The 13567-nt window shown below is 37.8% G+C and overlaps 1 protein-coding gene across 4 annotated transcripts in view; it reads right to left on the bottom strand.

Moving 5' to 3' along the window:
* Positions 1–13501, bottom strand: part of HERPUD2 (HERPUD family member 2) — a 22473-nt gene extending 8972 nt beyond the window's left edge. Inside the window, exons 1-5 of one of the 4 annotated variants that reach the window (XM_010582691.1) lie at positions 13424–13501; positions 12884–13171; positions 7115–7192; positions 3690–3803; positions 1435–1592 (exon numbers count right to left, since the gene is read on the bottom strand). In XM_010582691.1, the coding sequence (XP_010580993.1) occupies positions 1435–1592; positions 3690–3803; positions 7115–7192; positions 12884–13030 (497 nt within the window). In that variant the 5' untranslated portion in view covers positions 13031–13171; positions 13424–13501. Of the gene's footprint in view, positions 1–1434; positions 1593–3689; positions 3804–7114; positions 7193–12883; positions 13404–13423 lie in introns of those variants that run through there. The other 3 variants (XM_010582705.1, XM_010582698.1, XM_010582713.1) reach the window with 3 other exon arrangements.
* Between the last annotated feature and the right edge of the window lie 66 nt (positions 13502–13567).

Here is a 13567-nt window from a genome sequence, read left to right as displayed (position 1 = left end):
CCCCCCCCGGAGGGGGAAGAGGTAGAGAATTGGGGAATGAAGTTGTACCCAGGAAGAAGAGAGGGGTGGGGGGAAGGTGTTTTAAGATTTGGTTTTATTTCTGATTACCCCACTCTGATTTGATTGGTAATAAATTAATTTTCCCCAAGTTGAGTCTGTTTTGCCTGTGATGGTAATTGGCAAGTGATCTCTCCCAGTCCTTATCTCGACCCATAAGCCTTTTGTTATATTTTCTCTCCCCTGTCCAGCGGAGGCAGGGAGTGAAAGAGCAGCTTTGGTGGGCACCTGGTGTCCAGTCAGGGTCAACCCACCACAGTCACAAAGGCAAGTATAACCACTTCAGCGAAGATGCATGTGGTCAGAATAACATAAGTGCTCCACCCATGGCAAAGGCAATTTCTTTCAGGCAGACAGTACATTTCAGATAAAAGATAAAAAGGACTTGAAGGAATTCAGGATGAAAGCTAGTAAGACTAGTAAAGTCTAGGTTAACTCTAACAGACAGCATGCAAATTGAACTGAAACTAAATAAATTTTCAGCGGTTCTTAACATATCTTTTCTTTCCAGTGACAGAAACAATTATTGCTGTTAGCAGGTTCATAGTTTCCTTGCTTCAATATTCTCCAAAGAATATCTCTAGAATCTACACAGTACTGGCAGAACGCCTTGTCAGAAAAGTAATCTTGAAAGTGTTCCCTGAGGAAGTAACAGCGATCATCTCAGAATGCGCTATCCTCCCATTTTCCCCTTGGAAGAAAATTAAAAAAAGTTAAAGAAGGTGCAAGGGTCAGGTGGGTTAAAAATTCCTAAAGCTGCTTTTTAAGCGCAAAAAATTTGACAGAATTTTGAAACTTATTACATAATAACAGATCTGATCTAGAAATGTACACTGATTAAATTTCATTGGTGTGTACAAAAACACTTAAAAATTGTTGTAGATACACAAGCACTTTACATGTACTCAAAACAGCTGTGCATCATTTCTACAGTTGAATCCAAAATGGAGAAGTGAAGAGTTACATCTGTTATGTGTCAGAAGCTAAGAACCATCATATTCTGATAAAATTCAGTGTTGCTGATTACAATCAAGGACCAGAAAAAGCAACCAGAAGCAATAATTTTATCGTTACATTACTAACTACATCCACTAGATAAATATTACAGCTGCACTTATCAACAGAAAGTTGAGGGCAGAAAGCATGAAGAAAAAATAAAAAACAGCCTGAAGGGGAGCACCAAGAACACTTACTCTTTGATTGACACCTGGCTAAAAACATTAATGTTCATATGAAAAATGTTTCTAATGTGGCTTATTGCTTCAAGATGAAGTAGCCAAATAATTCTGCAGACTGTGAAAGAACATAATTGTAACCAAACATTTAAAGTACTTTAAAGAGTATCAAAGAGCTGAGGATTGCTTCAATCTCACTTACCCTTGCATTAAATAGGGGAACTGGTGGCTTGGTATGGGACTGCTTTGTGCTTGTGGAAGATTACGATGCCTCACTCCATCTGCACTAGTGTTCAAAGATGTAGATGAAGCTTCTTGGTTTGTGGGTGAGGCAGCAGTTGATCCAGAACGGTCTAAATTCTTAAAAATAAATAAAATTGAGGTTGGGGATCTTTCTGCCACAGTTACAAGATTTACTACCGTGTCTTAAAATCTATTCGCTTTAACGTTTTGCCACAAGTTTTATTGAGAATATAAGCACCAGGCAAGTCTTCTGGGGTTTTATTGGTTCTGCCAAGCCTTTAGTAAAAACAGAAATTCAAAATTACACTCAGATTCACATATAAAAAAAGTAAAGTTTTCAGAAAGACTCAACACTTGATGGGTCCCAGAGAAAACCATGAGTCACTGGGAATCAAAGTTTCAAAAAGATGAACCAAACTAAAGCTTAATCAAAAGAATATTTACCAGGAACAAAAAAATCTAGTGGCTATCATTAACAAAAGTAACTACAACCTCAGGTTACCACTTTGTATTTGGAGACAATAGTGCCTGCAGTAGCTTAAAATACCTTTCCTCTATCCCTGTCTTCAATTTCCCCTTCAATTCATCATCCTCTTTGCTGTGCCAGCTGCCCAATCCAAATTGCTGTGCTCACTGCTGGGAGAGGGCAGAGGATGGGAATAGGGAAGTAGCTAGGAACTACTTGGGCTCCCAGAAACACACCTAAAACTAGCGTGTGAGACCTTCAATGCTTTCCAAGATCAATATTTAACCCTGGAAGTAGGAAAACAGCTGGCTCTCCTCCATTATTTGTCACACTAACAAAACTGCAATTTGGCCACTGAGATGCATTATTTTCATTTTAATAAATCCCCAAGTCCTGTTGCTAAGCATTACTGTAATGTTTACTCAGTAGAAAATCCTCTTCAACTTTGACAACTCGGGAAGTGAGGAGGTGCAATTACTTAAGACATCCATATCACATTTGCCCTACAAAGGAAAACAAGAAAAATTTACCACTAGACAGTGGGAGGAAAATGAAAATAAAAAACAAATGGAAGAACAAAGGCCATTCAGGCTTTGGGTTTAGGTCATTTCCTTCAAAGTATTATGAACTTAACACTGTGCATACTGACTGCTTTAAGCAGTCATTAATACAGGCATTTAAATACAACATTTACAGCTGATCTACATAGCAATAAAACAATCACAAAGGAGGCCTCCTGCGTCCTGCTTGCAAACAAGAGATATAAATACAGCCTTTGAAAAAACAATGTAACCACTGTCCACTCTCTACTATTGCTTAAACTGCTCGTGTTCCTGTCACGATAGCAGTCCGAAACGGTACCCTATCAAACTGAATAATGAAGACAAGACAGCTTATTACTGGAAGGGTATTTTCCATATGCTGATAATCAACACACCACAGATGAAAAGTACCTACAATGGTATCGTATACATTCCTTTCTGACTAACCTTCAAGGGTCACTGAGTGATACTGCCAACTCTGGAAAAAGCCAAGAGAATTACTGTAATGATGACCAAGTCAGCAACAGAATCATTAACTGCACTTTCTGTTAAAACAGAGTACAACCAAAGAACATCATCATTTTTGGAGAGCATGAAGAGTAGAAGGCTCTAAAAACCCTAAACAAAAGTGTTCTGTGAACAGCTTAAATAATAAAACATTAAGAACACTTTCTACTTCTCACTGTCTTACAGACACTGTGACTACCTTGAAGCTACCACGTAAGTACTGGCCAATTCCTGTCAAGCAGAACACACTCTGGCCAAGCTCCACCTGTCTGTCTCACAACAAGGGCACTAATTTGACTGGTCACTCTTCAGCAGTACAAATTTTCACAAAATAAAGCAGAACTTAGGGGTTTTTTTAAAAAATCTGAATACACTCCTCAATTTCTGCCAAAGATACGGGGATATAGAGAGAAAGGAAAATGTACTTTTTGATAAAGTGTTAAAAAGAAAGAATAGCTTAGAAAAAGTGGTGCTTTATCATCTAATAAACACGTTACAATCTGAAAAAAGGTCATCTTTGTTTAAATAAAGTGCCACCCTTAAATAATCAAGTCTAATTGTACAAATTCATGTGGCATGCTCTACTTTCACCTCACTATTTTACAGTCCAATTTTAAAAATTAAAAGATAAATTCCTGGAAAGCTTCCTCACTGTAGAAGAAATTCATGTCCTGCGTATGAAAAAAAAGAAAAACTCACTGAGCTACTGCTGAAGGCTGAAGCTCCATGACCTTCTCTACTGGTGCTGGGTTTTGGAGAACTTGGGGGTGTCCGGGAAGTACATACCAGGTGAACCATATGATATTCATCTTGCTAAAAATTAACAAAATTGAAGAGCTAAAGCAATAATATTTGACAAATTTACAAGCAAAAACTGTCTTTAAGAATCTACTTTCAAAGTTGCATTTGCCACGAGTAAAGAAACATTACACAAAACGGGAGTGACCATAAAGCAAAACTTGAGCCTAGCACAAGAGAAGCCTACTGTTTCACAACTAATGTTTTCTTAGCAGCTGTCCACAATAATGTATTGAACATTCACTTACCCCCAGTTTTCCCTAGAACTGCAGTACAGCAGAACCAATGGAAGACCACACAAAGAAACACAAGGAAGTATATCATAAGTTTTATTTTGAAAAAAACCTCAAACCATTTGCAGGGCTCAGTTTCCCTAAAGTTAAGAATACTTACCTTTACATTGAGATCTAATGAAGACTGTTATTCAATAAAGACATCAGGGTCAATAAAAAATGTAGGCACTGAACTCCACAAGGAGGCCAAGATAAGAAAAATGTACCCGCCACTGTCTCCACATAACTCCAGTCTAAGCTTGGCTCAAGCCTAACCTGCAGATGCCAAGTGAAGAGCCCCTGCAGATATTCCACACTCAGGGAATTCTATGCAAAGTGCTAAACGGAACTTGAGTATTCCTAAATATTTGAAAGTGAGGAAGAGAATGAGTGGCACCACTTGAAGCCACGTCAGCATGCAAGTAATCAGCCCACACCAATTCTTCATGGATATGCTCTCCCCACAACTTGGATGCTGTAACTTCAGTCTGAAGCTATTTCACTGTACCACATGAAAACAACCCATTATATCAGCATGCCTGAAGCTTATATGGTCATAGCAACAAGAACAGATATGACCATGTATTTAAACTGCACAGCTTCCTCAGTAATGAAATTTTAAACAAGAAAAGCAACACAAAAACACCTCTGTCCTCTTCTGAACTCAAAGTGGTGCAGTCAAGCTGCAGTTTTTAATGAGATGACATTTAGAAATACCGAGTCTGGAGGTTTTTTTAAGCTATTAAAAAAAATGTTAAAACACACATTTACTCATTTTTAAGTTTTAATCTTTAGGAATAAAGAAAATTGGGTAACTGCTTTTACACACCATTGTGCATTACTGCTAGCATAGCCTATCCATATCCACGTTCATTTAAACTCCTCTGCATGTATCAGTTTCTAGCCCCAAGCACAGCCTCACTATTACATTAAGTATAATTTCTCACCAGTCAGTGATAGTAAGCAATGATCAGAGAACACTGAACGCAGGTGATCAGCATTCTGACTATATCAAAAGCCTTTGACCTAACTAGTTATCTTCTTTCTAGATGAGAACTTTTGTCACTCAAAGGCAAAGGAAGCTAGACATACTACTTGTAAGCTTACAGCGTACAGCTTTATTCAATGTGAGAATTTATTGTAATATATTTCTATTTATACATAATGTGTTAGACATCACTATGCTTGAAGACTGCCACAACTTCCAGCCTCAAAGAATTTTACATCAGCGAAATGACACTGCTCAGTATCAAAGAGCAAGTATCACAAAGCTAAATTGAAAGATTTAGTAAATCCTCAGATAATATTAGGAATTTATAGTTAATCAAGTAGGAAAAATACTGCAGCTAATGAGACTGAACTTAAGAGTAATCATACCTTCTTTCCAAAAGCTCTTAAAAACTTGAGCACAAAAAACTCTTCTTCCAACACAAATTTTTAACTTTGTGCTTAAGACTGATGAGTATGTTTCTAAATTCACTAAATTTCTTTAACTAAACCCAAGACCTATAGCTACTAAAGTGCCTTTAAAGTTAAATATAGCCCCTGTATAGTGAAGGAAGACATTAGGCAAAGTTTCTCCTCTAGCACATAAGCAAGGTTTGAAATCATCAGCTGACTGAATTATGGGATTCAGACTTCATTTTGTCCTTAACAAGCAAAACTAAGCTTTGAGATAAATTATATAAGCATTTTCATGAACTTTTAAGTGGTACAGGACATATACTGTTTGGCAGTAGTCCAGCTCCAGTTTTCTAGAAAGCCTATAGATAGTAAATTTCAATCATTTTTTGGTAAGCAGTTAAATCCAATTTAACAAGATCTATTTCAGGATGAAGATTATAAAGTAAGAACAGTGTTAGTCTGCTCAAGCAATACTCAAGATTCATCTCCATTGGTTTCTCCACACTTAATACTGAAGTTCAGTTGCCCGCTTTCACTGAAGCATTATTCTCCTTTAGAGACTTTCCTCCATACTAAAAATTAAGATGTAACCCATCCACTCTTGCAGTCTATACATTGATTTTTACCTCAATACATTACAAAAAAGTATCATTACCAACACCCAGGTACTGTATTACAGAGTTTACCTACTTCATAAGATTAAAACCTGTATAATTATTTAATGACATAAAGTATTTTCCAAATATAGCTATTGATGCATCCTGATGTGTTTACAATGAGTTTAAAGACTACTCAACATAATGCATTATGTTTTCTGTTACAACCAAAATTGAAACAAAGTTCCTGATAATCTGCCCTAAATATCATCTTATTTTATGTTTTTAAGAACTTTACCAACTTAATAAACTCCTTATTACTTGGTAGCATAAATCCAAACTATTTGAACCAATTTGAGAACCAAGTGCATGTATTTCAAGATTTCCTACATGAGATGTCATGTGTATTCAGGATTTGGAATTAATTTAAATGTTGACTGAAGAATCCAAAGTTAGATCAGTAAAATTATTTTTTCCAAGATAAACCAGAATAAGAAAAAGAAAGAAATAAAAACTGTATGAACCAACAAACTTTCAAACATCATCAGGAATGGTTAATAGCTGATGAATAAAACCAGGACAACAAATAGCTTTCCCAGCAAAACCATTCAGGCATTTAGAATTCTGATTTCGCCTGTAAATAAATTACCCTTAATTTGGTTACACAAGTGCCACTTTTAATATAAGTTCTTGGATTTAAGTATGTACAAGAAATGAAATGATGTCCCAAACCAACACAAATCTGTTAAATAATTCCATTTATGTCATAGTGGGAACTGTCCAAAGAAATTATTCTACACTATATATTACTTGTTTGGGACTTACATAGCCTACTTGTTCTCCCACCAACTGGAAACATGCTTTAATCCACAAGTATCACAATTCTACATACAAGAGATACTTAAAAATATATTTTCCAGAACATATCAACATTATACAGTTAAATCTCTCAATACAACAATGAAAATTTGAAGCTAAACAACACGAATCTAAATTTCTATTTCCCCAAAAGGGTTTTTGATCAAATATCATACGGTGTTGATATAAAGCTTACTTTTCTGAGAACATCTTTCAGCTGCAGATGATCAGGAAGCAGTCTGCCAGAATACACCAGTCTCTGATCCTTTGTAGACTAGGAGATGGGACAAAGAAAGGAATTTAGCTTTTTCCTGCTGTACAGATATACAGCTGGAGATAACATCTGCAGATGAGAAAATCTCATAATTCAAACCACCAACAGACAGCCTTAAAAACATTTCAGAGGCTTCACAACTCCAACTCGTAAATTAATTCTGAAAAAGAATTCTGCTATTACGCACTCAGCAAGAGTGCCATAACAATTAACAACACTTAACTGGCAAATGCTGATCAGGAAAACTATCAAGTATATTAAAAAATTCCTTTCTTTTACAGACTTGCTCTTTACTCTGCTCCCACTCCCAGGCACTTGCTGAAAAAGTAGATGGAAAAGTGGCTGGGGCAAAAAAAAAAAAAAAAAAAAACAAAAAACAGAACCAGTTAGTAGAATGATGGAATGATAATTAAAATATGCAGAAGGGCACAAGTTTCAATCTTTTTCACAAGGAATTTCTGTTACTAGTCCCTGCCCCCATTCCCCCCCTCTCCAAACAAACCCCACACAAGAAGAAACAAGGAGGAAAGCATTAAAAAGCATGAAGCAGCAAAAGGATTATTATTTTTTTTAAGGTAGCCTTCAAACTTTGGTAAGCTTTTTTTTGCCTGTTCTCACACTTCCACAGTTTAAAATACCTTAGTAATGCAAATAAAGTTTTTTTTCTTTAAATCTTTTAAAAAAAAAAAAAAGATACACTGCTCATAAGGTAATAACTTTTAACTATTCTACACGGAAGAGATATTGACAAAAATCCTTTTAACAGGAAACTATTTGGGGTACCTACCTACAGTAAGATGTCCAGTACACTACAGCAATAGGCAGCTTACTTGGTTAAACAAAACAAACTAACAAACAACCCAACCTCACTCAATTCAGTTTATGCTGTCAGAAAGAGTTAGTCTTAATATTAGTGGGTCACTAACATGCTGTAACAATGTGAATAAACAGCTCCCCCCCACTTTTTTTTTTTTAAAAAAAAGCTCCTACATATTTACCCCATATTAAAAGAATTTTAAAGAGACTCCAACTGTTACATCACTTCAGTTTAACTACTGTTTGCATCCTAAATTAATACAAGAGCATTTATCACTTGAAAGACAGCACTAACAAAAGCAAATGCTAAATGAAGAAATCTAGCCTAATATCAGTGGAACAGACATGCATTATCAGCATGAAATATTTGAAGAATTTCCCCATCATGCAAACAGCTAGTCTTACAACATCCCTCCTCTTTCTCTCCTAGCTTTCTGCTGCCCACTCTGCAGTCTTATTCGTGCTAATACTAAGACAGAAATACCTGAGATCCAGATCTCTGTGATTAGAAAAAGCTTTCACAGAAGTTTTGAGGTTTGGGGTTTTTTTCCCTTGCAATAGCCTTTTACATATTCCCAATAACTTAACAGAACATAGAAAAGTTACAGAACTTTTTTTCTTGAAAAAATCTGGTCATATCACTAGAAAAAAATTATAGATACTCTAAGCAAATAATCAGAAAAAGTACACATTAAATCTGAGAAGCTTTTGCTTTAACTTTTTTCCCAAATTCATGCCATTCATGATTAAATACATGTTTTAAAAAAAAAAATAGTGCATAACCTGCCACATATAGTACAGAACTGTTCATCACTTCCACTGAAGAGTCATTTTCTATATCCTGCATTTTTCTGTATTTTTAATTAGTGACATAATACACTATTTTTGTAAGCCTCACAACACAGGGAACTAGTTATTTGCAGTTCCAGTGGATAAAATACTGCAATGAATTCAACATCAAAGCTGTACTATTTCTATTTACGTTTAAAACAACAACAAAAAATTCCTGTCTCTCTCATGTCAGACTAAGTTCTTTTGAACTATACCATTTTGGCTGCTCCTTTCAAGCAGCAAGAAGCTGCTAACAGAATACAAGCTTACTTGCATTTTGTATTTGGGAAAGACCTTCTTAGAAAAACTAGAATTTGCAGCATGCATCAAGATTACAGAAAACTTTGGTTTCTTTGTTGCTTTACAATGACCAGTGGAGCCAGAAGAAAAGTCTCAGAAACCTTGTTTCTGGGTTCTGAGATAGATTATCTGGAGATTAATTAGAACAGATAAGCAGTTAAAACAAAACAAGCAAAACACAACAACAAAAATCCCCAAACTCCAAATCTTTGTATCATCATCCAACGTGGCAATGGAGTGCTGTTTTGCCTGCCCCACACAGAACACAGCTAAGTGGTCAAATTCAGACTCTTCTTTTCAGTACCTTATATATGAGCCTCCCTTCAACCCCAACTAATTAAGTACCTTCTCAAACATGATACAAGTAGTACAAAGTATTTAATATGAATACTTCGCAGAGAAGAAACTGCTAGATCAAAACCACCCCTCAAAGCTGACTCCTACATAGCCTTCAGTAGTGCGTTTCAGCTCCCTACAAAACCACAAAAGAAAAGGTTACACATACATTGAATACTGTTAAGCATATTAAGCTAGAGACATTAGTGGGGGAAGATGAGGTCTTAAACCCCATACTCCTCCCTATGTAACTTAAATACATAACTGTGCACTACAGGATTATCACTTGCAATTCTCAGTGTGAAAACCATCCTGGAATTCTGAAATGTGGAGGGTTTTTAAATGCAGATGGAAGAAGATGTGATAAATATGAAAACACAGTAATACACACATATGCCAAAGTAAATAGTAAAGGTATTCAACTCATCCTCTGCCAGAGGAGGTTCACTACCACACCTCCTGCTTCAAGGAACAGCATACTCACTGCTAGCCCAAACACTGAACTGTGATGGAAAAACACTTTACAAAAATATATGTAATTATGAGTGGCCCCATTTTCAGAAGCAAGCACATAGCATCAGATTCTAGAATCTAAAGTTAGAGTGAGAGGGAAGAGAGCTTTCAGATCATAATCCAAAAGGTTTGTATTTAAAAATAAGAATTCAACAGCTAGTGTTTTTCTTCTCAAAGCAAGACTCCTGCAATGCTTAGTCCAAGTTAGCTATGCCCAGCCCATCACCAAAACCACCAAACCTAAACTAACGCAGCAACTTCCTGCAGAAACACAGACAATCTCTGAGCCATCCTGTTTCAGCTGCAAGACAGTCATTATTTTGGTCACTCAGCCTCTCTCCCGTTCTTCCATAGAAAATAAAAATCCAAACAACCACATCTGGTTAGAACTGCAGGCAATGTACATGCTAGATGACAGGTACTACAGGAAATGAGAAACAGCAGTTTTAAATTACTGTTTATGGGTGTAATCGATGCAGCGGTTAATGCACTGAAAGCAAGATCTGCCAGATTGAGACATACAGGTTGATTTTCCAAGTTTTCTTTTCTTAAATAAACGTTTCATTTAGGGACATAACTGTAGTACTCTAGCTATGAAAAAATGGTCCAGTCAGGGAAAAAAAAAAAATTGACACCTGTGAACCTTAGTATAGGCCCACAAACTAATTTAATACTGTTTTTAACCTAGTTAGCTTATTCAATGACTTTAAGTAAGTATATCAACTTTAATAATGACTAAACCAATTCAAATCTGCCTATATTTGGCATTTGTACACACTTAGCCGAGCTGTTCACACAAATTAATCTGGAAAAATCAACACTGCCTCAAGGCCGAATTTTTTTGCCTATTTTAACCACCTCATTTCCTGAAGATACACTCTTAATAAAGTAAATTTAATGACAACATTTACAGTTACCATCAGTTTACCAACTAATTTACAGATGCGTATATGAGAATGAGGTACAAGTCACACATGAAAACGTGAAAGACTATGCATAGCAGTGACAGCAACTGATTTCTATTTTACACCCTTAACTTCAAGAACACTGCAATACCTGTATAGATCATCTGTGCTCTGACGTACTCTCACACTCCTAAAATAGCATTGCAATAAAAGTTATTTCCAGGACCTATCATATTCAGGGAATGTAGAAATTTGATCAACAAGTGTTTGACAACGATCTGGTTTAAAAAGAAAAAAAAAAAGGGGGGGGGGGGGGTGGGGGGGGAAGGTCTTAAAAAAAACAGATTTAAACAAATTTGAAAAAAAGCAGTAAACTCAAAATCAAAAACTTATCAAGCCAAAAATACACTTTTCAATTTTACTATACATAGGAGATCCTATTAAACACCTTTCTTCCCTCCCATGTTACTACTTTAATGTGAAAGGTTCTATGAAATAAAAAGGTTGTGTTCATTTATTAGTTTAATTGCAAGTACAGTAAATCCAAATTAAATAGGAATTACTGAGACAATTTTCACTAAAGAAACTCCCCATTCTTTAACCCAGAACAATTTGGGGGATTCTGAACTAGTCATTTAATAATGAGAGGCATGTTGTGGAATCAGTTTTCAACAGAAAAAAGATGTTCCAGGAAACTGAAATTTACTATTATACTACTGGTTGAAACCTATAGTGCAACATAAAAACCTCTTGTTCATTAAGGATTCTTCCTAAAAGCCCGATTTAACAAGATCATAGGATGAGTCAGAAAACTAGTGTTTAAACACAAATACGTCACAGGGGGAGATTCTAGTGAGGAGGAAAAAGCAGCAATCAGCCAAAGTCGTATATTTGTTTTTTTCACAGCAGACAGACTCCCTCAGCAGAGATTACTGACAGCAATAACTAAATCCACAAACTTTTAAACACTGCTTAGCCGATCTCAATGGACCAGTGACACAGCCTAAGTTGTTGACTGCTTTTCATCTTCTTTCTCCAAAAGGCAGAAACCCCCTCTGAGACACAAAGCTACTATTTTACCTTCCCCCAGCCAAAAAAACCCAACAATACCAATAACTCTTCTATTGAACTAGGTGAATACTAATCATTTACAATATAAATGCAACCTTTGTCTGATGTTTTTTACAGCAAGGTCTAGGCCCCACATGCTGCTGCAGTGAAGAGGCAAAAATCACTCCCTTTACACAGTTTTCTGGAACAAATTTTCAAATATAGCGTTCTGTATGACTGCCGTTCTAAACAGGTACAGTATTTTCTTTCCATTATTATCTGTATGGTTTTTCATAGTGTCTTTTCAACTGCCAAGTTCAGAACTTTGAAATAATTTACAAATAAACCATATTTTCCTCAGGAAACAAAAAAAGTTACAGGTCTTTATATAAAGTTTCAAAACACAGTCAAGACTGTCATACAAGTTTGTAGAACATCTGAGAGCAGAGTTTTCAGCACAACCTCAAAAATACGGCTTTTCAAAGAGGGGGGAAAAGAAAAGGGAAATAATCCTGGTATGAATAAACGTTTATCTGCTCCACACCTCAGTGAATTCACTAGATCATGGTAACTTTAGCTACATCACTTAGACTATAATTACCTCAGACAGAACTCTTACATTTACAGAAATTAGTCTTAAATTGAGTTAACTGAGATATCTAAATTCCAGTTCCTAAAAAAGTTAAATGGAGCATTAATAAGTGTCTTCAGTGATACCACCTTTCAGGATGCTACACTGTGATCCTCTTAAACCATGTAAAAAAGCAGCTATTTATATTGCCAGCTTCCCAGAAAGCAAAGCGCCAACCATAGCCTTTACACAAATAGTTCTTGTTTATTTTGCAGAGTACCTAGGGGAAGTCTTGACCGACTGTCCACAAGTTACTGCAACACCAGTCTTACCGACAAGATGAAGGGAAAGGGCTGGCCAACAACTCACCGGCTTACTGGGGTAGACTTTAGAGAGGTGCGATTTTAGCCTGCCCACAGTCCAGTCCAGAAAGCAGTTAATGGTCTGGTCGGTGTATTTCTGGTTGGGGGCCTTGATGATGAGGGTCACCGGGTGATCCACGACGCTTTGGTCCATGCTGCTCGCAGGGGCAGCCGGCCCTGCCCCTCTACTCTCCCCGGGGAGACGAAGCCGCTCGAACCTCCGGGCGTTCCGGGCGGGTTCACCAGCCGGGGATGAACTTGCTGCCGAAGGTGGGGGAGCCCATCCCCGTGCTGGCTGCCGTTCACACCGCGGGCAGGGCGGCGGCGGCACCGGCCGAGGAGGGGGAAACAAGCAGAGAGAGGGGCGGCTTAGCACGTCACACACAGGCACAGGCACAGGCACACCCCCCCCTCCCCGTAACCACAGCGACGGGAGCTCACGCAGGGCCAACGGAGGCACCCTCACCGCCCCCCCGCAGGCCGGCCGGGCCCCCTCCTGCTGCGCCCGCGCCCGCAGAGAAGGAAATGAGACGGAACAGGCCGGTACCCGGAACGCGCCCGCCCGGCCTGGGCCCCTCCGCCCGCGGCACCACCTCGACCTCCGGCCCGCTGTCGTTAGCGTAAAATGGAGACCGGAAGCGGGGCCGCGTCCCTCCTCCCTCCGCCGCTCCCCGTGCGAGCCGCTGGGGGG

Source organism: Haliaeetus leucocephalus, unplaced genomic scaffold, assembly GCF_000737465.1.
Source record: "Haliaeetus leucocephalus isolate CR32 unplaced genomic scaffold, Haliaeetus_leucocephalus-4.0 Scaffold83, whole genome shotgun sequence".
Classification (NCBI taxonomy): domain Eukaryota; kingdom Metazoa; phylum Chordata; class Aves; order Accipitriformes; family Accipitridae; genus Haliaeetus; species Haliaeetus leucocephalus.
This window is presented reverse-complemented; position numbering and strand designations above follow the sequence as displayed.